This window comes from Capra hircus, chromosome 20 (genome assembly GCF_001704415.2).
Source record: "Capra hircus breed San Clemente chromosome 20, ASM170441v1, whole genome shotgun sequence".
NCBI lineage: Eukaryota > Metazoa > Chordata > Mammalia > Artiodactyla > Bovidae > Capra > Capra hircus.
Window position 1 is genome coordinate 5,698,607 of NC_030827.1, and position 21,180 is coordinate 5,719,786.

General features: G+C 38.6%; 1 protein-coding gene across 3 annotated transcripts in view; it reads left to right on the plus strand.

Moving 5' to 3' along the window:
* CPEB4 (cytoplasmic polyadenylation element binding protein 4) overlaps positions 1-21,180 on the plus strand; it is a 71,646-nt gene that overhangs the window by 40,005 nt on the left and 10,461 nt on the right. For 2 of the 3 annotated variants that reach the window (XM_005694541.3, XM_005694543.3), the window contains 2 exons: positions 16,028-16,201; positions 21,067-21,156. In XM_005694541.3, the coding sequence (XP_005694598.1) occupies positions 16,028-16,201; positions 21,067-21,156 (264 nt within the window). Of the gene's footprint in view, positions 1-14,306; positions 14,331-16,027; positions 16,202-21,066; positions 21,157-21,180 lie in introns of all 3 variants that reach the window. The other variant, XM_005694540.3, reaches the window with a different exon arrangement.

The window sequence follows — 21,180 nt, forward strand, 5'->3', positions numbered from 1 at the left end:
TTAATCTGTCAGATATTTTATGAATAATTACTATTCCTCCAAATTAGAGCAGAAACTTTTTTTAAACCATGAGAGCCAACTGATTTGCTGTCTTAAAACTGGTGACAATGAAAATAAATGAGGATCCCATAATGACACATAAAGAATGGCTTAATTCAGTGTTTGCTTCTGTAGCGTGACCTTTGAAATGTCAACACGAAAACCATTTCTGTGTAGTTGGAAAAGGAAAGGGAAGGTAATCAAAGATCTAAAATCAGAAAAAACAGCCTAAAACCACAGGGCTTGACTTTGCAAAGGACAAGGTCATTCACTATTTGCTATCTAATGACAACAAGAAAGATGATATTAGCCTTTGCAGTGCCTTCAGTAAATTCTCCTTGCCTATTCTAAATATTACCACTGAGCTGTTGTTGTCTTTTTATATGTGTATTCTGAAGCAGACTATATTTATTAAGGAAGGAGGGACCATCTACTCACAGAAGGAATTAAAGAATTAAAGGAATTAAAGAATTTTTAAAAAGTCTTTTTTATAAGATGATAGTTTAATGGGGTGGGATACAGAAGTCTTGTTTACTTCTTTTTCACTCTTTTCCTATTGTATATGGATTTCAAATTTGTGTATTCATAGTGCCATCCACTATGAATGAGTTGCTAAAACTCATTTTAAGTCCCACCACTTGTATGAAATATTCTTGACCAAATAACCATATTCTCCACATTCCCTAAACAAAGCAAAACCAAAAGCAGTCCTCCTCCTTGTCCATGGTCTACTATGAATGAGGAGTTGAAACTTACTTTTTTAACTGGATTTCTTTTTCTGTAGTATTTAAAAACCAGTGTTCTGTAGACTATAGGATTATAGAGCCAAGAAAAGTTAGAAGGAGATTTGATTTATGAGAGTTGCTGCATGCATTAGATCCTCTGGAGACCATGTGGTTGTAAAAACCTCCCTTGTTCATCAGTCTTTGGTCTTTACATGCTACAGTGCCAGAAATAATGCCAAAATATAGTATTTTAGCGTAAATGTGTATAGACTGAAATCCAAAACTGGTGACAGTGGCATCAGGATAAGGGGGAGTAATATAAGGGTTGTCATTGTAGTGTGGTTTCATCTTTTCCTGTGGAATGAGTTCCAGAGTCAGGTGCTAGAAATTGCAGGCAACCAAGATCTGAGATACTGTTGTTCTGTCTTAGGCAAAGGGATCAACTCTTCATTCCCCAATTGTTTCCTTACTGCTAAATTATTAATAGGTCAGTTGCCCCTGGGGTATCTTTGTTGAGTTGAGAAAAAGAAACATTCTCTGGTGGGTTTTCCTTAAAGCCAAATTCACTTAATTTTTTAGAGTCTACTATAAGATTTTTTTCCTTTTATACCCCCCACCCTCCTTAATATCCTTTCTTTCAAGATTAGATTATTTTTTAGTGACCCTCACTTGGCAAAGGAAAAATAAAGGTAACTTCCCCCCCTAAATATTTATATTTTGAAATTTTACTGCCCACACCCTCTAGAAGTAGACTAGATGGTTTTTTTTTTCCACTGTTGTATACATGGAAATTTTATTCTAGAAGTAAACTGACTGAGGTTAACACTATCTCAAACGGAAAGGTAGGAAGATTAAGAACAAAGAGATGTCAAAGAGGGGAAACTTGCTGCCCTCCTCAGGCAAGACCCAGAGTATGGGGTTATGGCTGCCATGGTCTCAGATTCAGTATTCAGCTTTGCAGAGTTCCAGAACTTGATTTTGTTAGTATGAACAAGTTTTAGTTCTTAGTAACAAGCTGACTCGTACCAATTTGTACATTCATAATGAGGCGATGCTTCCGGTATCTCTAGATACTGGAGTTTACTGATAGACCCATTCCCTCTCTGACAGCAGAGTCCAGATTATAGAAGAAGGTTACTTAAAGATCTTGAAATTAACGCAAGGTGAAGGTGGAGGGATGTTAAGACAGTTCTTTAGTCACCTTGATTTAGGCATGCAGGAGACTCGAGTTTGATCCCTGGGTCGGGAAGATCCCCTGGAGAAGGAAGTGGCAACCCACTCCAGTATTCTTGCTTGGGAAGTCCCATGGTCAGAGGAACCGGTCAGGGTTGGAGAAGAGTTGAATATGACTGGGCAACTAAACAACATTAATAAATTGCCCATTCTCTTCAGTCAAATTTTTGAAACATCTTCCGTGGTGGATTGCTTCTATAGATAAATTGGTCGCATTCGTATGATAATTCGTAGTAGCACTTTGTTCTCACTATAGCTCAGGTTTTGGGGGCTCCTGTATTGCAGAGCTAGTTTAATGCATTACGTGTGTTTAATGAAGATAAACTCAAAAATCACAAATGATACCCATCTTGTAGGATTGTGGTGGAGATTAAGTACATATAAAATCATTTAGAATAGCACCTGGCATGTAGTCAAACTAAATTAATTAGAACATCATTTTGGGAATATTAGTGCTTAAGATTTGTAAGGGGAAAAAAAACACAAACCAAGAGATTATGATGAGTTGAAAAAATTATCTAATATTGAACATGCTTTCTTTGTCTCTTGTTAAGATAGCGTGAAAATTTATTTACTTTTAAATGCAGTCTCTTTACATCTTACATCCATTCAACCTTTTCTTAAAGCTGAAAATAAGCCTAATATGTTGTGTTGTTTTGTATTCATCATTCAGCCTTGAGACTTAAATGAACCAGCAGGAGCTGTTCTTCTCTGTCCATCACAAGTAGTCTATTCAGGCTTTTAAAAACCTTTAGAAAGGTGATTATTTAGCTACTTTGCTTCAGTTAATAACTTTCAGAGCTTTTTCTTCCAAACCTCTAGTGAATTAGAGAACCGTTTCTTGCTTTATTTGAATAAAAATATGAAAGAATTGTTTCCTCTCTTAAATGTACTTTTGAATTTCAGTGTGACTTTTATTGTATAACTTGTTTTGAAATTTTCAAGCAATCAGAGGTTTGGGGGAAGAAGTGCAGTTTAAATTCTAAATAAATAAAAAGGAAAAGATTCAAAATACTTAGTCTACTAGCTTCAGCAGTTATATTGGAATAATATCAGCATTTACATGTACAAAGATAAAAAAGGGCTCGCTTACCCAGCGGATCAGATTGCTTTCTTTTTTCCCCGTGGCTATACTCAATCATCAGTTTTCAGACTACGCAATTACCCTTCATATTACCACTCATGACTTTTAAAAGACATTGCCAGTATAATTCAACAAATATTAATTGTGTAATTGTAGATATTTTTTTGAGGGGAATCCTTAGAGGGAGATTCTTGGATTTTAAATGTACTAAAAAGACAAAGCAACCTTCTGGCTACGTTTTGGATATTGTAATTAGTTCTCTAGGACTGCCATAACAGGTGCCACTGACGGGATGGCTTAAACTGAAATTCGTTTCTCGTCTTGGAAGCTCGCAGTCTGCCATCAAAGGGTGAGCACGGTTGGTTTCTTCTGCGGCTCCCTCCTTGGCTTGCAGCGAGCTGTCTACACGGTTTCCCTCTGTGAAAGTCTGTGCCCTAATCTCCGATAAGGACACCAGTCATACTGGATAAGGGCCAGCCGGAGACTGCTTTTAACTTTAACCACCTCTTTAAAGCCCCTGTTTCAAATAGTCACGTTCTGAGGGTCAGGACTTAAGCATATAGATTTTGAGGAGGGAACGCTATTCATCCCATAACAGATAACCATTTCCTAGTTAATCTTATGTAGTAGGAATATACTTAGAATATCCATTTTATAATTATGAACAGCAACCCTGAAACAGTTTCTCAGCTAAGTCAGAAAGCAGTGCTAAGCATAGGATGATTCATCTCATATTTCTCTGGTGTGTTTTGGTTTAGCTCTGAGCTAGATATCAGATTGAATGATTAGTTTTCCTTTTACCCAACTTGAAACTTTATTTTATCCAAGAAAACTAACATTTAACCACTACCACCACCTCTGTTTAAAAGTGCTTGTGTGTGGTACTTTTTTCTTCAACCTTCCACTTTACAGCTTTAGTATTTAAGATTAGCTACTTCAAAAATGAAGCTTCTGGCAGGGAAAGTTACAGAGTAGCAAAAAATACTAGTTTTGAACAGATGCATGTATGTATTTCCTTTCCTCTGCGGATGTCTCTCACTTAGAAGCATCAGCTAAAGTACTTGTTTGTCCCAGAAGAGGTTAGTAAGAAATCATTTAAAAGTTAGTGTAGAAAAATATCTCTTAATTATACCAAAAGAGGAACTCCCCAGGTCATTAGGTGCCCAATATGCTACTGGAGATCAGTGGAGAAATAACTCCAGAAAGAATGAAGGGATGGAGCCAAAGCAAAAACAATACCCAGTTGTGGATGGGACTGGTGATAGAAGCAAGATCCGATGCTGTAAAGAGCAATATTGCATAGGAACCTGGAATGTCAGGTCCATGAATCAAGGCAAATTGGAAGTGGTCAAACAAGAGATGGCAAGGGTCAACGTCGACATTTTAGGAATCAGCGAACTAAAATGGACTGGAATGAGTAAATTTAACTCAGATGACCATTATATCTACTACTGCGGGCAGGAATCCCTGAGAAGAAATGCAGTAGCCATCATGGTCAACAAAAGAGTCTGAAATGCAGTACTTGGAGGCAATCTCAAAAACAACAGAATGATCTCTGTTCGTCTCCAAGGCAAACCATTCAATATCACAGTTATCCAAGTCTATGCCCCAACCAGTAACGCTGAAGAAGCTGAAGTTGAACGGTTTTATGAAGACCTACAAGACCTTTTAGAACTAACACCCAAAAAAGATGTCCTTTTCATTATAGGGGACTGGAATGCAAAAGTAGGAAGTCAAGAAACACCTGGAGTAACAGGCAAATTTGGCCTTGGAATGCGGAATGAGGCAGGGCAAAGACTAATAGAGTTTTGCCAAGAAAATGCACTAGTCATAGCAAACACCCTCTTCCAACAACACAAGAGAAGACTCTACACATGGACATCACCAGATGGTCAACACCAAAATCAGATTGATTATATTCTGTGTAGCCAAAGATGGAGAAGCTCTTATACAGTCAACAAAAACAAGATGGGAGCTGACTGTGGCTCCGATCATGAGCTCCTTATTACCAAATTCAGACTCAAATTGAAGAAAGTAGGGGAAATAGCTAGACCATTCAGGTATGACCTAAATCAAATCCCTTATGATTATACAGTGGAAGTGAGAAATAGATTTAAGGGACTAGATCTGATGGATAGAGTGCCTGATGAACTATGGACTGAGGTTTGTGACATTGTACAGGAGACAGGGATCAAGACCATCCCCATGGAAAAGAAATGCAAAAAGCAAAATGGCTGTCTGGGGAGGCCTTACAAATAGCTGTGAAAAGAAGAGAGGCAAAAAGCAAAGGAGAAAAGGAAAGATATGAGCATCTGAATGCAGAGTTCCAAAGAATAGCAAGAAGAGATAAGAAAGCCTTCTTCAGCGATCAATGCAAAGAAATAGAGGAAAACAACAGAATGGGAAAGACTACAGATCTCTTCAAGAAAATTAGAGATACCAAGGGAACATTTCATGCAAAGATGGGCTCGATAAAGGACAGAAATGGTATGGACCTAAGAGAAGCAGAAGATATTAAGAAGAGGTGGCAAGAATACACAGAAGAACTGTACAAAAAAGATCTTCACTACCCGGATAATCATGATGATGTGATCACTAATCTAGAGACAGACATCTTCGAAAGTGAAGTCAAGTGGGCCTTAGAAAGCATCACTATGAACAAAGCTAGTGGAGGTGATGGAATTCCAGTTGAGCTGTTTCAAATCCTGAAAGATGATGCTGTGAAAGTGCTGCACTCAATATGCCAGCAAATTTGGAAAACTCAGCAGTGGCCACAGGACTGGAAAAGGTCAGTTTTCATTCCAATTCTAAAGAAAGGAAATGCCAAAGAATGTTCAAACTACCGCACAATTGCACTCATCTCACATGCTAGTAAAGTAATGCTCAAAATTCTCCAAGCCAGGCTTCAGCAATACATGAACTGTGAACTCCCTGATGTTCAAGCTGGTTTTAGAAAAGGCAGAGGAACCAGAGATCAAATTGCCAACATCCGCTGGATCATGGAAAAAGCAAGAGAGTTCTAGAAAAACATCTATTTCTGCTTTATTGACTATGCCAAAGCCTTTGACTGTGTGGATCACAATCAACTGTGGAATATTCTGAAAGAGATGGGAATACCAGACCCCCTGACCTGCCTCTTGAGAAATCTGTATGCAGGTCAGGAAACAACAGTTAGAACTGGACATGGAACAACAGACTGTTTCCAAATAGGAAAAGGAGTATGTCAAGGCTGTATATTGTCACCCTGCTTATTTAACTTCTATGCAGAGTACATCATGAGAAATGTTGGACTGGAAGAAACACAAGCTGGAATCAAGATTGCCTGGAGAAATATCAATAACCTCAAATATGCAGATGATACCGATACCACCCTTATGGCAGAAAGTGAAGAGGAGCTAAAGAGCCTTTGATGAAAGTGAAACAGGAGAGTGAAAAAGTTGGCTTAAGGCTCAACATTCAGAAAACGAAGATCATGGCATCCAGTCCCATCACTTCATTGGAAATGGATGGGGAAACAGTGTCAGACTTTATTTTTTGGGGCTCCAAAATCACTGCAGATGGTGACTGCAGCCATGAAATTAAAAGACGCTTACTCCTTGGAAGAAAAGTTATGACCAACCTAGATAGTATATTCAAAAGCAGAGACATTACTTTGCCGAGTAAGGTCTGTTTAGTCAAGGCTATGGTTTTTCCTGTGGTCACGTATGGATGTGAGAGTTGGACTGTGAGGAAGGCTGAGCGCCGAAGAATTGATGCTTTTGAACTGTGGTGTTGGAGAAGATTCTTGAGAGTCCCCTGGACTGCAAGGAGATCCAACCAGTCCATTCTAAAGGAGATCAGCCCTGGGATTTGTTTGGAAGGAATGATGCTAAAGCTGAAACTCCAGTACTTCGGCCACCTCATGCGAAGAGCTGACTCATTGGAAAAGACTCTGATGCTAGGAAGGATTGGTGGCAGGAGGAGAAGGGGACGACAGAGGATGAGATGGCTGGCTGGCATCACGGACTTGATGGACGTGAGTCTGAGTGAACTCCGGGAGATGGTGATGGACAGAGAGGCCTGGTGTGCTGCGATTCATGGGGTCGCAAAGAGTCGGACACGACTGAGCAACTGAACTAAAGGGAGAAGATTGTTTGCTTAAGGAGGGTAGGGGATAGAAATCTGTGAAAAGGGAGGACATAATTTACCCAGGAGAAATGTAGATTATAGTCACTTGGTGAAAATGCATGTGATATGGTTCATAGTTGCTACAGGAAGGAGCATGTTGAAAGATCCTTTCATGAAAAAGACAATATGAAAACCTATTGTAAACTCTATAAAGTGGTCTACAGTTGTTAGCCTGGAAATAGTAATGAAGAGCTGAAAGTAACTGTTGAAGATGAGCCTAAGAATATATACATATGAGGTTACTTTTGAGGAAGGAAAAATTATTATTTACTGAGCCTCTGTCAGACCATCATATATATATATGTGTTATCTTTTGTTATTCATTTTTGCATTTTTATAAATAATAAACAGGGTTTGGGAAATACAGAATCTGAATTACATTCAATCTCTGCCCTTCTGTAAGGCAATTTAAATAATCCTCTCATATGTTTATTATATCTTATCAACATTCTTTGAATTAGTATAGCAAGCTAGTATAAACACAAGCCAATGTGACATGGAAAATTCTATAAATCATATGAAAGTGAAAGTTGCTCACTAGTGTCTGACTCTTTGCGACCCCAGGGACTGTATAGTCCATGGAATTCTCCAGGCCAGAATACTGGAGTGGGTAGCCGTTCCCTTCTCCAGGGGATCTTCCCGACCCAGGAATCACACTGGGGTCTCGAATTGCAGGCGGATTCTTTACCAGCTGAGCTACCAGGGAAGCCCATAAAGCATATATCTAAAATAATTTTGTGACAGTGAACCCATTAAGAAATTAGGGAATGATTTATAAAATCATCTGAAATGATTCTTTGCATCTTTGTTGGATTATATACTTTGCCTTTGTGATGATTGTCTGCTTTTTGGTTCTGCCAACTTATTCTTTTATTTACAGATTAACTCAGCGTCCAGTCTTTGATTTCTGTCTTTTTAACTGGTTTACCAATTTGACTGATTCTCCCACATACTTTTTTTTCCTGGTCCTACTGGAAAAACAAGTTACTTCATAACAGCTTCTAATCTGACCCACCTCCCCTTGTTTTTCCAAGTAGCACTGCTACCTTCTCACAGCGGGCAGAGAGAGGTAAATGGAGGTCGACCAGCCTGAGGCAGCATAAGTAGTATAGGTCTTTCATTGCCCACTAAAAGCTAGTCATATTTTATTCTTTATAGCCTAAAGTCCCATTCTTCTTTTAAATTTATTTTTAATTGGAGGAAAATTGCTTTACAGTGCTGTATTGGTTTCTGCCATGTAATGTCAGTCAGCCGTAAGTATTCACCTATCCCCTCCGTCTTGAGCCTCCCCCCCGCCAGCATTCCGTCTGGCCCCCTAGGTCGTCACAGCACTGAGCTGAGCTCCCTGCACTGCACAGCAACTCCCCACCAGCTCTCTGGTTTACACATGGTAATGTGTACCTTTTCAGGGCTACTCTCTCAGTTCGTCCTGCCCTCTCCTTCTCCTGCTGTGTCCGCAAGTCTGTTCTCTGTGTCTGTGTCTCTGTCCTGCCCTGCAAATAGATGCATCAGAAACATTTGTAGACTCCATAAATGTGCATTAATATACGGTATTTGTTTTTCTCTTTCTGATTTAACTTCACTCTGTGTAACAGGCTCTAGGTTCATTCACCTCAGTTCAACTGGCTCAAATTCTTTCCTTTTTATTAAAGTCCTATTAGAATTAGATGTAGGAAAGGATGCTTTTAATATATCATTTGTTTTTTTAAATTATTTATTGTTACTTGATTGATGTTTGGTTGCAATATTGGTTTGGTTTCTGTCCTGTATCAACATGAATCAACCATAGGTGTACATATGTGCCCTCCCTCTTGAATCTCCCTCCCAGTTTCCACCCGTTCCCACGCCTCTAGGTTGCTGCAGAGCCCCCGTTTGAATCCCTGAGTCACACAGCAAATTCCCACTGGCTGTGTGTTTGCATCTGTTGGTGTACATGCATCCATGCTGCCCTTTCTATTCACCTCACCCTCTCCCTCTTCTCTCCCTCCCTTGTCCATAAGTCTGTTCACTGTGTCTGTGTCTCCATTGCTGCTCTGCGAACGATTCATTAGTACCATCCTTCTAGATTCCGTGTATGTGTTAATAGACAATATTTGTTTTTCTCTTTCTGACTACTTTACTCTGTATGATAGGCTCTAGGTTCATCTACTTCGTTAGAACTGACTCAAATATATTCGTTTTTATGGCTGAGCAGTGTTATATTGTGTATATGTACCACAATTTCTTTATCCATTCATCTGTTGATGGACATCTATGTTGCTTCTATGTCTTGGCTATTGTAAATAGTGCTGCAGTGAACATTGGGGTACATGTGTCTTTTTCAGTTTTGATTTCTTCAGTGCATATACCTAGAAGTGGTATTGCTGAGTGATATGGTGGTTTTATTCCTAGTTTTTTAAGGAGTTTCCATACTGTTTTACATAGTGGCTGTATCAATTTACATTTCCACCAGTAGTGTAGGAGGGTTCCCTTTTCTTCATACCCTCTCTGGCACTTGTTGTTTGTAGATTTTTTGATTATGGCCATCCTGTCTGGGGTGAAGGAGATACCTCATTGTAGTTTTGATTTGCGTTGAAGTAGTGATGTTGACCATCTCTTCATATGTTTATTAGCCATCTGTAATGTCTTATTTGGAGAAATGTCTGTTTAAGTCTTGCTTTTAATATAAGTACCAAGAAGAAAACTCAAAAGGATCCATCAATAAATATGGTAATATAGTGCACATAAAAGAGTAAATTTGAATACAACAGAAAAGGATAAAACAAGAAGTGGAGTTTTTCTTTCGTCATTCCAGTTCCTGTCCCCAAAGGTTCATGTGGTTGTTTTCTAGAAAAAATATTTGAGTACATTCCCATGTATCTATTTCTATTTCCTTTATTGTTAAGTTCACACAATAAGAATCATACAATATACACTTAGGTACCTCATGCAAGCTACATTTTAGAGATGTTTAATATCAGCACAGGAATATGTACCATATTTTTAAAATAACTATTTTTTGTGACATATTTTGTGAATATACCACTATTATGTCTAATTTGTTCCTTTTCTAACAAATGTTACAAGCAAATAAGAAAAAGATACTTTTTAAGAGATAAATATTTTCATTTTTATAATATATATATATAAAAATATGTTTTGAAAAACACCTGATAAGAGTCTTTCTATACATTTTTGCAAGTCTAGAATGCCAGACTACTGAATTATTTTACTAGAGGAAATTTACTGATGAATATAGGGCATTTGTAAGCAATCTTGTAAAGATATTTTGGAAATAATGTATTTATCAATACATCTAATAGCAGTATTCACCCAAAGTTATAAAAATTTATAGCCATGATGTTTCCAGCCCATTTAGAACATTCTTGAATTATTTTAGTACTGAACACCAAATTATATAGATCAAACCAAGTAATGTAAATGATAAACATATAAGTAGTATTCACCTTAACTCTGATGGGAACTAGAGGGTTTTTATTCAGTACTCAGATGGTGACTGCAGCCATGAAATTAAAAGACACTTACTCCTTGGAAGAAAAGTTATGACCAACCTAGATAGCATATTCAGAAGCAGAGACATTACTTTGCCGACTAAGGTCCGTCTAGTCAAGGCTATGGTTTTTCCAGTGGTCATGTATGGATGTGAGAGTTGGACTGTGAAGAAGGCTGAGCTCCGAAGAATTGATGCTTTTGAACTGTGGTGTTGGAGAAGACTCTTGAGAGTCCCTTGGACTGCAGGGAGATCCAACCAGTCCATTCTAAAGGAGATCAGCCCTGGGATTTCTTTGGAAGGAATGATGCTGAAGCTGAAACTCCAGTACTTTGGCCACCCCATGCAAAGAGTTGACTCATTGGAAAAGACTCTGATGCTGGGAGGGGTTGGGGGCAGGAGGAGGGGACGACAGAGGATGAGATGGCTGGCGGGCATCACGGACTCGATGGATGTGAATCTGAGTGAACTCTGGGAGTTGGTAATGGACAGGGAGGCCTGGCGTGCTGTGATTCATGGGGTCGCAGAGTCGGACACGACTGAGCGACTGAACTGAACTGAACATACATCTTTTAAAAACTAACAGTGTATGTGTTGTGCTGTGCCTGGTCACTCAGTTGTGTCCAGCTCTTTGGGACCCCATGGATTGTAGCCTGCCAGGCTCCTCTTTCCATGGGATTCTTCAGACCAGAATACTGGAGTGGGTAGCCTTTCCCTTCTCCAGGAGATCTTCCAAACGCAGGGATCGAACCTGGGTCTCCTGCATTGCCGGTGGAGTTTTTACTAGCTGAACTATCAGGGAAGTCTTAACAGTGTATGTTCTTTCGTAATTACAGGAAAATTCTAAGCAGCGTTTATTTCTGCTGACTTAGCTAGAAATTTTCCAAAATACAGACTTCTTTAAACATTGTTTAAGTGATTTTTTTTAAACTGCCACTACCTCTAGTGTTTGTAAAATGTCAAATAATGTGTAACGCTTGATAATCTGGAGATTGGAAATCTGTCTGACATTTTCCTCAGGAAACTGATGAAGATCTGTGTTATACTCATTTCATCATAATACGGTTTGCACCGAGTGTAATTTGAAACTAGTGAGGGACAATGCTTTCATACCTCTTTCATATATAGATGAAGTGGCATCACTTACTGTTCATTTCATACCTGAGTTCTGGTTACATAGGTGTGTTCATGTTATGGAAAGTTCATTGAAGTATACACTTATGATTTCCTATATATATATATGGAAGTACACAAAGTATATATATACATCCAAATCTACATTAAAATAATGTATATCATTATAATAAGTGGAAATAAAAAATTTAAGCATTCTTATTTTCTTTGCTCCAGAATGTCATTGTTTTTATTTTTTGGTACTAGTTTATATTGGTTTGCCTATTTAATTGGGCAGTTTTTGTTGCTTTAAGCATTATACGCCTATAACCTAAATGTGGGAAAATGTTTCTAAATAGTTTTTGGCATTTAATCTCTGAATTTAATAGTGAATTCTTTTGCATTAACCAGCTTAATTTTGTGGTATAGAATGAAAGTTTTAAAGTACACATTTGAAGACTTTGAGAGTCTTCAATTTTTGCTTTTGATGTATAGGCTTTACTGTTCTTGAAACTTACTTTTGAAATAGTGAAACTTACTTTTAAAATAGTGAAGCTTACTTTTAAAATAGGGAAAACTATTTGGACTTCCCAGGTGGGGCTAGTGGTAAGGAACCCGCCTGTCAATGCAGGAGATGTAAGAGACATGGGTTCGGTCCCTGGGTCAGGAAGATCCCCTGGAGAAGGAAATGGCAACCCACTCCAGTATTCCTGCCTGGAAAATCCCATGGAGAGAGGAATCTGGCGGGCTACAGTCCATTGGGTTGCAAAATGTTGGATTCAACTGAAACAGCTTAGCACGCAGCATGTACATGAGAGTTTTTAATGTTAATTTTATAGCTTCTAAATGCCTACTCTTTTTCAAATAACTGTTTTCTCGGAAATCCAAGCAGCATCAATCAACTTTTTAAGATTGACAGAACCAAGATTTTCAAATCATTCGTTTCCCCAGACTCCATTGTCTTTGAAGCAGTCATTTGAATAGAATATTCTTAAACAAACATCTACTTCTGTGTTATCTTTCTCTTCCTAACCTCTGTCAAGTTCACTAAGGAAGAAAATACCTCCACCCTCAACCCTAATTTAAGAATTACTAAAGTGAAAAACCTAACTGCAGAGGGAGATTTTATTGGTTTTAATCCATTTGCCCAAGTACTTTGGTGAAATTCAATATTATCTAATAATGTTAGAAATTATTTTAGTATGAGACATGATTTCATTTTGGAAAATAGGCACATGGTACTTCTAAGTTATATTTGTAACTCCGTTATAACTGAGTTGTACTTAGCATTTATCTAGAGAGCTAAGAGTGAAAACCTTGACCAGTTTATATAATGATCTCTTAAAAGGTTACAGTTTCTAACTGGAAAACCTATCCCAACTTCCTGTTTAAATTTTCTCCCTAGCCAAGACCTCCCTTGTTCCATATGCTTCTGTTCTGGCCATCTTTCCCTGAGTATTATGGCACCCCTATTTGTGCCATTGCCAGGTCTGCAGTGCCCTTTCTCTGTTTTACCTTTAAGATCTCATCTCTGACTCTTTAATCAGAACCAGCTTCTCCTCCTCCTCTGCTCCCGTTGCACCTAACACTTAACAGGCTTATTGCTGTAATAGTCACATTATCATTATTTGCTTATGTGGCTGAATAGCCTATAAGTTCCCTGCAGTCAGAGGAGTGTATTATAGTACTTAGCAAGGTCACGCATTCAGGAAGTATATGTTGAATAGAATTAGAGTAACTACGCATGCAAGTTCCAGTTCATTTGAGGAAAACATTTTCTCAAAAGTTTCCTGATTTGAAATTTATGCTGCCATTTCCCAAGTATTCAGATATATACTTCTCTTCTTAGTTGGAATCTACTTCATGATAAAATGCCAAACTTTTTAATACTTTTCAACTTCTGGGCCATAGTGGAAGATTTAATTAGGGACAAGAAACTGGCTAAAAGGAAGTTTGTAAATTGCCTAAATATTTCATTTGTTATGAGTTTCATTAGGGAATAATTGACAAATAGTTCAGAATTGCTGTTTATTCTGTTGTGGTAAAAGAAAAAGTCATGGATTAAATGGCTAGTTAGCAGGAAATTTTGAGAGAAATTAAGATCAATATGGTGGAACTTGATTTAGACCATGTTACATACTCCCTTAGTTTTATACTAGTTTGGACCTTGGGTGACAGTTACAGCAGAAAGCTTCCCCTTAATACAAGTAAGGCTCGATAGATTTTTACAGTGTCCTTGAAGAACTTAAAAAAAAAAAGAATGCATTGACCTCTAGGCATCAAAATTCCATTATTTTTTTGAGATATTTACCAGGAAACAAGGAATATAGCCAGTTTTTTTGTTTTGTTTTGTTTTTTCAGTTTCTTAAGCTGGTAGATGAAATCACAGTTGATTCTTTTGACAATGTTTGAAAGGTTTTTTTTTTGTTTTTTTGTTTTCTCATTTGACATGCAGCAAGGACATATGGGCGGAGGAGAGGTAACATTATTATTTCTAACTTTTGAATGTATCAGTTGTATTTGGAGAGGACCCAAGTTTGCTCAATTTCTAACCCTTATTGGGAAGTGGGGAGGGGCACTGAAATGTAGCTGTGATCAATATATCCTTTATGTGTTATAGTTAGCATCATAAATATTCTAATTTGAGGGAGTTGGAATGGTAGGATTTGGATTTGAATTGAAATAATTTCAAACTCATTTATATCTGAAGATTTCTCTGTTTTCCTTTCCGAAAGGAATATCTTAGAATTAAATTAAGAATATTTAAAAAGGAAAATATGGTATGACTAGTCTTAAAATACCTGATTGGAGGTATAAATTATGCTTGAATACCTTATATTTACTTTCAAATTTATTTATTTATTTATCTATTTATTACTAAGCATAGTTCTGTGTTTTGTTTAAAATTATAAACTAAGTAGACACCTAATCCTATAAATTTCAAACATTGGGGGGGAAAGCTCTAGACATTTTAGAGAATTGTTTGAAGAATCATTTCCTAGAGGTACATGAATAAACTTTATTTTTGCCTCCTGTGTTAGTTGTGCATTTTTATAAGAAAGTCAGTTTAATAAGGTAGCTTTAAAATAAAAGTGACTTTTGAAAATCCAGAAATAACCTCCAATTTTAAAGTCATTTTTTATCTTTATTATATAACTTTTGAACTGTGATTTTATAGGGTAAATTTGTAATAAATACACTGTTAAGGAAGGCAAGTGTGACAGAAAGACATTGGAATGTTTCAGTGAAGGAAGAGCACTTAAGGTATATTTCTGCAGGATCCATTAACAAATTCCTTATGCAGAACCTAGAAGTGAATTGGCAGCCTGAAAAGTGACAAAACAGTTTTTGAGAGAGTCTACAGTTCTTTGTAGCTCTTTGTTTTGCTTATGATTTATAAGTTTGTATTTTGCTGGCAGGTAAGTATGGCAAGAGTATTAACCACAACTGGCATCTCTGATCTTTTCTGCTTTTATGTTCTATATAATAGGATTTTCTAACAGCAAAGTTAATGACTAGTTTTTAGAATTAGATACTACCTGTACCAGCTGATGTTTACTCAGCTAAAAGAAAATTTATCTTCAGCATACCTAAAAATCTTAAATTTTGTCAGAGTAGCCAGTGAAGTTAGGAAACAGCATAAATGGGTTTTCATGACCTTCCATTAGTTAAGGTAAACCAAGATGAGTACTTACTTTAAAAATCAACTTGTTCATTTTAGGGGTGGTCTTAAAGGAAATTGGGCAGGCTATATTGTATGATATTTTAAAGAAATTTAAGTGATCTAGCATCTGATGGTCAAATTTAATACTTAGTGTATATATCTAGATTGCCAGTGGCCATGGGGCCCTGCCAAGGCAGTGCAGTCTCTGCCAACGACATTCAAAAGACTGCTGTCTCCTACTGTACTTCCATTTCACCTCTCTCAAGTTTCTGGATCCCAGTGGGATGGTTGAGCAGCCCTCTATTTAACCATGTACTTTCTCTCTGACTCAGTTGGGACCTTAAGGTGATGGAAATATAAGAGCATATCTAAGTGATTTATTATTCAGTGGGAAAGATAAAAGCAGCAGCGTTACTGGATCTGCTGTTTTCCTTGTTTCTTGTGTAAGATAATCAATGGCAAGGAGCGTTTTCTGTTAGCTTTTTTTTTTTTCTTCCTGCTTTCTCTTCCAGGTCAGTCCTCGCTATTTCCAATGGAAGATGGATTCTTGGATGATGGCCGTGGGGATCAGCCTCTTCACAGCGGTCTGGGTTCACCTCACTGCTTCACTCACCAGAATGGAGAAAGAGTGGAGCGATACTCTCGCAAGGTGTTTGTGGGTGGCTTGCCTCCTGACATCGACGAAGGTATGTTTAGAAAGAGCCATTCATAGCACAGTGCCCAGACTGTGGCACATAGTAGGTAACGCATGGGTAATAGTTGCTGTTAGTATAATAATAATAATATCATCTGGCTCCAGGTGTTGAGTTGTGATTGCACTGTTCCCTTGTGCTGTCTTCCTAGTACAGTGTATAAAATTAGTTCTCGAAAGGAAAGGGAGTAGGACTTTGAAAACTACCTGAAGCAAGTGGTTGGACTAAATCAAAAAGCGTAAACCTCATTTGGAAAACTCTAGGATTCTGTTGTGGGCAAACAGCTGCTAACTGCACTGTTGTCTGTGTGTCCTGCCTTGGCTGACTTCAGTTATGCATTTTCCGATTTCCTACCTTTTATGACTGCTGCTTCCCTCATAGCTCAGTTGGTAAAGAATCTGCATGCAACATAGGAGACCCCAGTTCAATTTTTGGGTCAGGAAGATCCGCTGGAGAAAGGATAGGCTACCCACTCCAGTATTCGTGGGCTTTCCTTGTGGCTCAGCTAGTAAAGAATCCATCTGCAATGCAGGAGACCTGGGTTTGATCCCTGGGTTGGGAAGAGCCCCTGGAGAAGGGAAAGGCTACCTACTCCAGTAGTTTGGCCTGGAGAATTCCATGGACTATATAGTGTATAGTTAATTGTTTAAAAGTTTAAAATCTTAGATTAAGTCTGAATTTTTGAAAAATATAACTAGAGTTGTAGGGAATCTTAAGAGTTATATCATTTTCTGAATATTTTTTTCACTCATCAAATACTTTCTGAATGCTGTGCACTGTTCTTAGGATTATTTAGTGAATAAGATTGTGAAAGAAACCCCTGCTCACACAGAGTTGATATTCTAGTGGGCGAAGGGAGATGAGTGTGAAAATATTAGTGAATAAGTCCTGAAAAGAAAGCAGGTTGATGTGATATGCAAAATCTCAGAAGAGAGACTTGTGAGATTTGTTGGTTAAATAAATCCTCTTTGCAGATATGATACTCGAGTTCTGATGGCTGAATAAGAAGCCAATTGTGCAAAAAGACAGAGAACTAGTTATCCAGAAGTATTTCATTTAACTGTGGGTCTAAGTGACCCTGACAGAAATCAAAGTAGCAGACCATATAGCAACCATATATCTTTGCTTCCTTTTTTCCCTTATCTATTTTGTTTTGGTTTCCTGAATGGAAATAGAAACATTATGGAGGATATAAAAGTTTTCTCTAAAAACCTATAAGGTCTAATAATGAGGTTTAATAATGTCCCATTTAGATTGAGATTTAATTGACTGTGCCACTACATTTTCCTTAAAATGCTCAGTCTTTTGGAAGGTTGAGGAAAAATGGCTTCCAAACAGCCAAAGATTGAAATAAACACCGGAATTTTTTTTTTAATCTTTGATAAAATGTCCTGGAGGAAGCTGTGCTGAGATTCAGGCCAGGCTGACTCAGTCTCCATTCTCTCCTCAGAAAGCATATCTTCTCTTCAGAGTGTTCATCTGGGGCTAAACAGTTCATCACGATGTCGTCCAGTAAGCTCCCAGATGCAGCCTCCGCATTCTCTAGCTGGAATCCTCACTTTCCCTAGTATAATGGATTCTAGGTTTTATGACCCTTTAGAGGTTAAATCCTTAACACTCTTGAGCCCTGGATGGACTTCAGTGAGGAAACTATATGCTTTATACAAAAAAAGAAGACTGAATTTTATCTGACCTTGCTTAGGATAAACTCCTCTTCTTGCCCAGATAGCCTATATCTTTTTGGAAAATTACCAAGAGATCATAAATGTATCATTCCTAAAATTCCTGGCAGCCCAGGTAAATTTGACCACTTTGGCACAGGAAGTGGTTTAAACTGAGCAGAATTAATGGGGATTGTGTTAGTCATCCTCTTTTAGCCTCATAACACATATGTCGATAAGTCAGTAGCAGTTTAGGTGGACAGGCCTTTCTTTTAAAATGTGAAATATGTATTTATGAAAAATACTATGTTCTGTAGAATTGTATGCTAAGAATCGCAGAGTTTATGGGGCAGATGGGGCTAGAGGCAGATCACTTAGAACCTAATGAATTTTGTACCAGAAGCACTAACAAAAAGAGAATTAATACTTTGAAAAATAACTGGGACAGTTAGGCAAGTAGCTCGCAATATGACCTACTAGAGGCTGCCTCAAAGAATATTGAAAAGCGCAAAACCAGTAGAGCAGAAATTCTGGCTTGCAAGCTTGGAGACAACACAGATGAAAGTGGACCTCTGGGCCCCTGAGGAGTGCAAATTCTCAGGAAGTAGCCCTGAAAGCTTACAGGGACACCTCTTTGACTAGAGAGCCTTGCTTGCTGTGCCCGTTTTAATTTTCTTGTAATAGAGCTGAGGGGGTTCCTGCCTACACATCACACAGGCTGGAGGCTTTTTCCCTTCCTGCTGAAGATTATGGTTCTCCTACTAGGCTGGCTCACCTTGCTTACGAAGAGTCATTTGTGAACCAATATGTCTAGGTTACACTGATATCACTCCCTTATTTAGTGATCTCACAGGGGCTGAATGTAGAAACAGGCATTGTAGCAGTTCATACAGACTACTTCTTCACAATCTGGAGGAGGTGAGAACAGTCCTAGCAGACTGGAATTTCAAAATGTTTCTCATCTCTCTTCTCTGTTCCCCTGTCCCCCCCTACTCCCAGATCTTCTCTGCACAGCTCACCTACTCTTTCTTAGAAGTTCCTTGGAAATTTATTTTCTGAAAGTCTGTTTATTAATTGTCCAAATATATAGTACAGCATGACTGGTGTCATTTACATTAATAGTAAAATATGATTAAGTCTTCCTTGTCCATCCCATGTCCCCTTCTTTTCCTTCCTTGTAAGACTCAGAGGTGTTGATGTCCAAGGAGGATGGTTGGTGAGCAGGAAGAGGGTGCCAAGTGGAGGTGTGTCGTAGACATACATGTGGAGGGGCCTGTGCCGAAGCCACGGCACCAGTGTGTGGGGGACCAATAGATCAGGGCAGCACGGGCTATGTGCAGAGGTGGAGGGCAGAGGAGGCTGCCAGGGCAGCTCACTGAAAGATGGGCTACACTGAGCAAGGAAGCAAAAAATTAAGGATGGTGAGAGCTTGGTTTCTCATAGTGAGAAGGGAATTTACAAACAAGAGAAGGGGAAAGGCTAGAAGATGACATGAGATGTTGGAATGGACTTACAAGTACCAATATGAACTAATTTTTATAAATGTACACAGATACAGAAACAATTATAAATATGTCTGTGTATGTTTATGTATTTCCTAGCTTTGTCCTCTGAGAAGACTTAGAAATAATAAATACTAACAATGACTATAGGGAATACCCAAATCTGAGATTCTAAGTATCTTTTGTCACTGAAAGGAACCAGGATATCTTGGAGGGGGAATAAGGCTGATTCTGGAGCTAGGGCAGAGAAAGAATAAGATGAAAGCCTGGGTTATCTTCTTGGGTCAGATAGTATGGAAGTACTTGAAGAATGATGTGGGGAGGGGGGAAGTCAGAGAACATAGGAACCCCCACTGGCCGAATCAGGGGCAGTTTTGAGGACAAACTGAATACATGAAAGAGAATCAAGTTCTGCTGCTGCTGCTGCTGAGCCGCTTTAGCCGTGTCCGACTCTGTGTGACCCCATAGACGACAGCCCGCCAGGCTCCCCCGTCCCTGGGATTCTGCAGGCAAGAACACTGGAGTGGGTTGCCATTTCCTTCTCCAATGCATGAAAGTGAAACGGGAAAGTGAAGTCGCTCAGTCGTGTCTGACTCTTCGCGACCGCGTGGACTGTAGCCCACCAGGCTCCTCCGTCCATGGGGTTTTTCAGGCAAGAATACTGGAGTGGGTTGCCACTTCCTTCTCCAGAATCCGGTTATAGTCCATTGAATAAAATAGGTCCACACTGATATAAATAAATGCATGACTAAATAAATGGAGGAGAGGGGAACACTCTTCCTCATTGAATTATACGAACTAGTAAATGTAGAAGGATTGATAGAAATAGATAACCAGCATTTGGTAGTTATCATTGTGGTAGCTGATACAGGCAGGAATCTTCAGTAAATGCCAGGTCTAATGAGGGAACAGGATATTGATGGTTAACACAGTGTTCCCCCACAAAATATTGATCATATTCAAAGGGAAATGGTTTCCTTTTGGTAGAGAAATACAGACACTTATCAGCTCGACTAGCAGATCAAGATTAACATACCTTGTGAAAGGACAGGATGACATGGCATCATTATGGTAGTTTTCTGGTTGGAATACATAGGTCATGAGGAAACAGGTACAGACCTAGGTTGAGAGCCATCCTACAGAAGGAATGACCTGTATATTTTGAAGCGATCAATTATAGAAAAGACAGGAAAGAATGAGGAACTATTGTAAACTGAAAAAAATAGATACCCTCAGAACATGACATCTAAATGTAGCATGGTTCTAGATAGGATTCTCTACCAGAAAGGAAAAGACAAATATTACTGTGACAGTTAAAAATTTGGATGGAGTCTGAATTGGGAGAATGTTGTATCACTGTTGATTTCCTTATTGGAGGGGAGTTGTATGTTGGTACATAAGGGAGTGACCTTGCTTTGAGCAGGTACCAGTAGTTGCATTTTGTGGTACTAGAGCATCACATCAGAAAAAGATGGTAGATCAGTCGGTAGATTCGTGCATCAGTAGAAGGAGAAAAGGGAAGAGGGGGAAGACAAATGCACGAATGTTAATGGTGGGGGAGTCCAGACGAAGAGATGCAGGGGATGTTGGTGTGCTGTTCTTGTAAATAGTGGATTTGAGACTGTTTTTTCTAAACTATTTCCCAAAATGCTCATAAGAATATTTACGTCTACTTTTTTGGTTTGTTGTTCGTTAGATGAGATCACAGCCAGTTTTCGTCGCTTTGGCCCTTTGATTGTGGATTGGCCTCATAAAGCAGAGAGCAAATCCTATTTTCCTCCTAAAGGTAATTTCTCAAGATTCAAATACA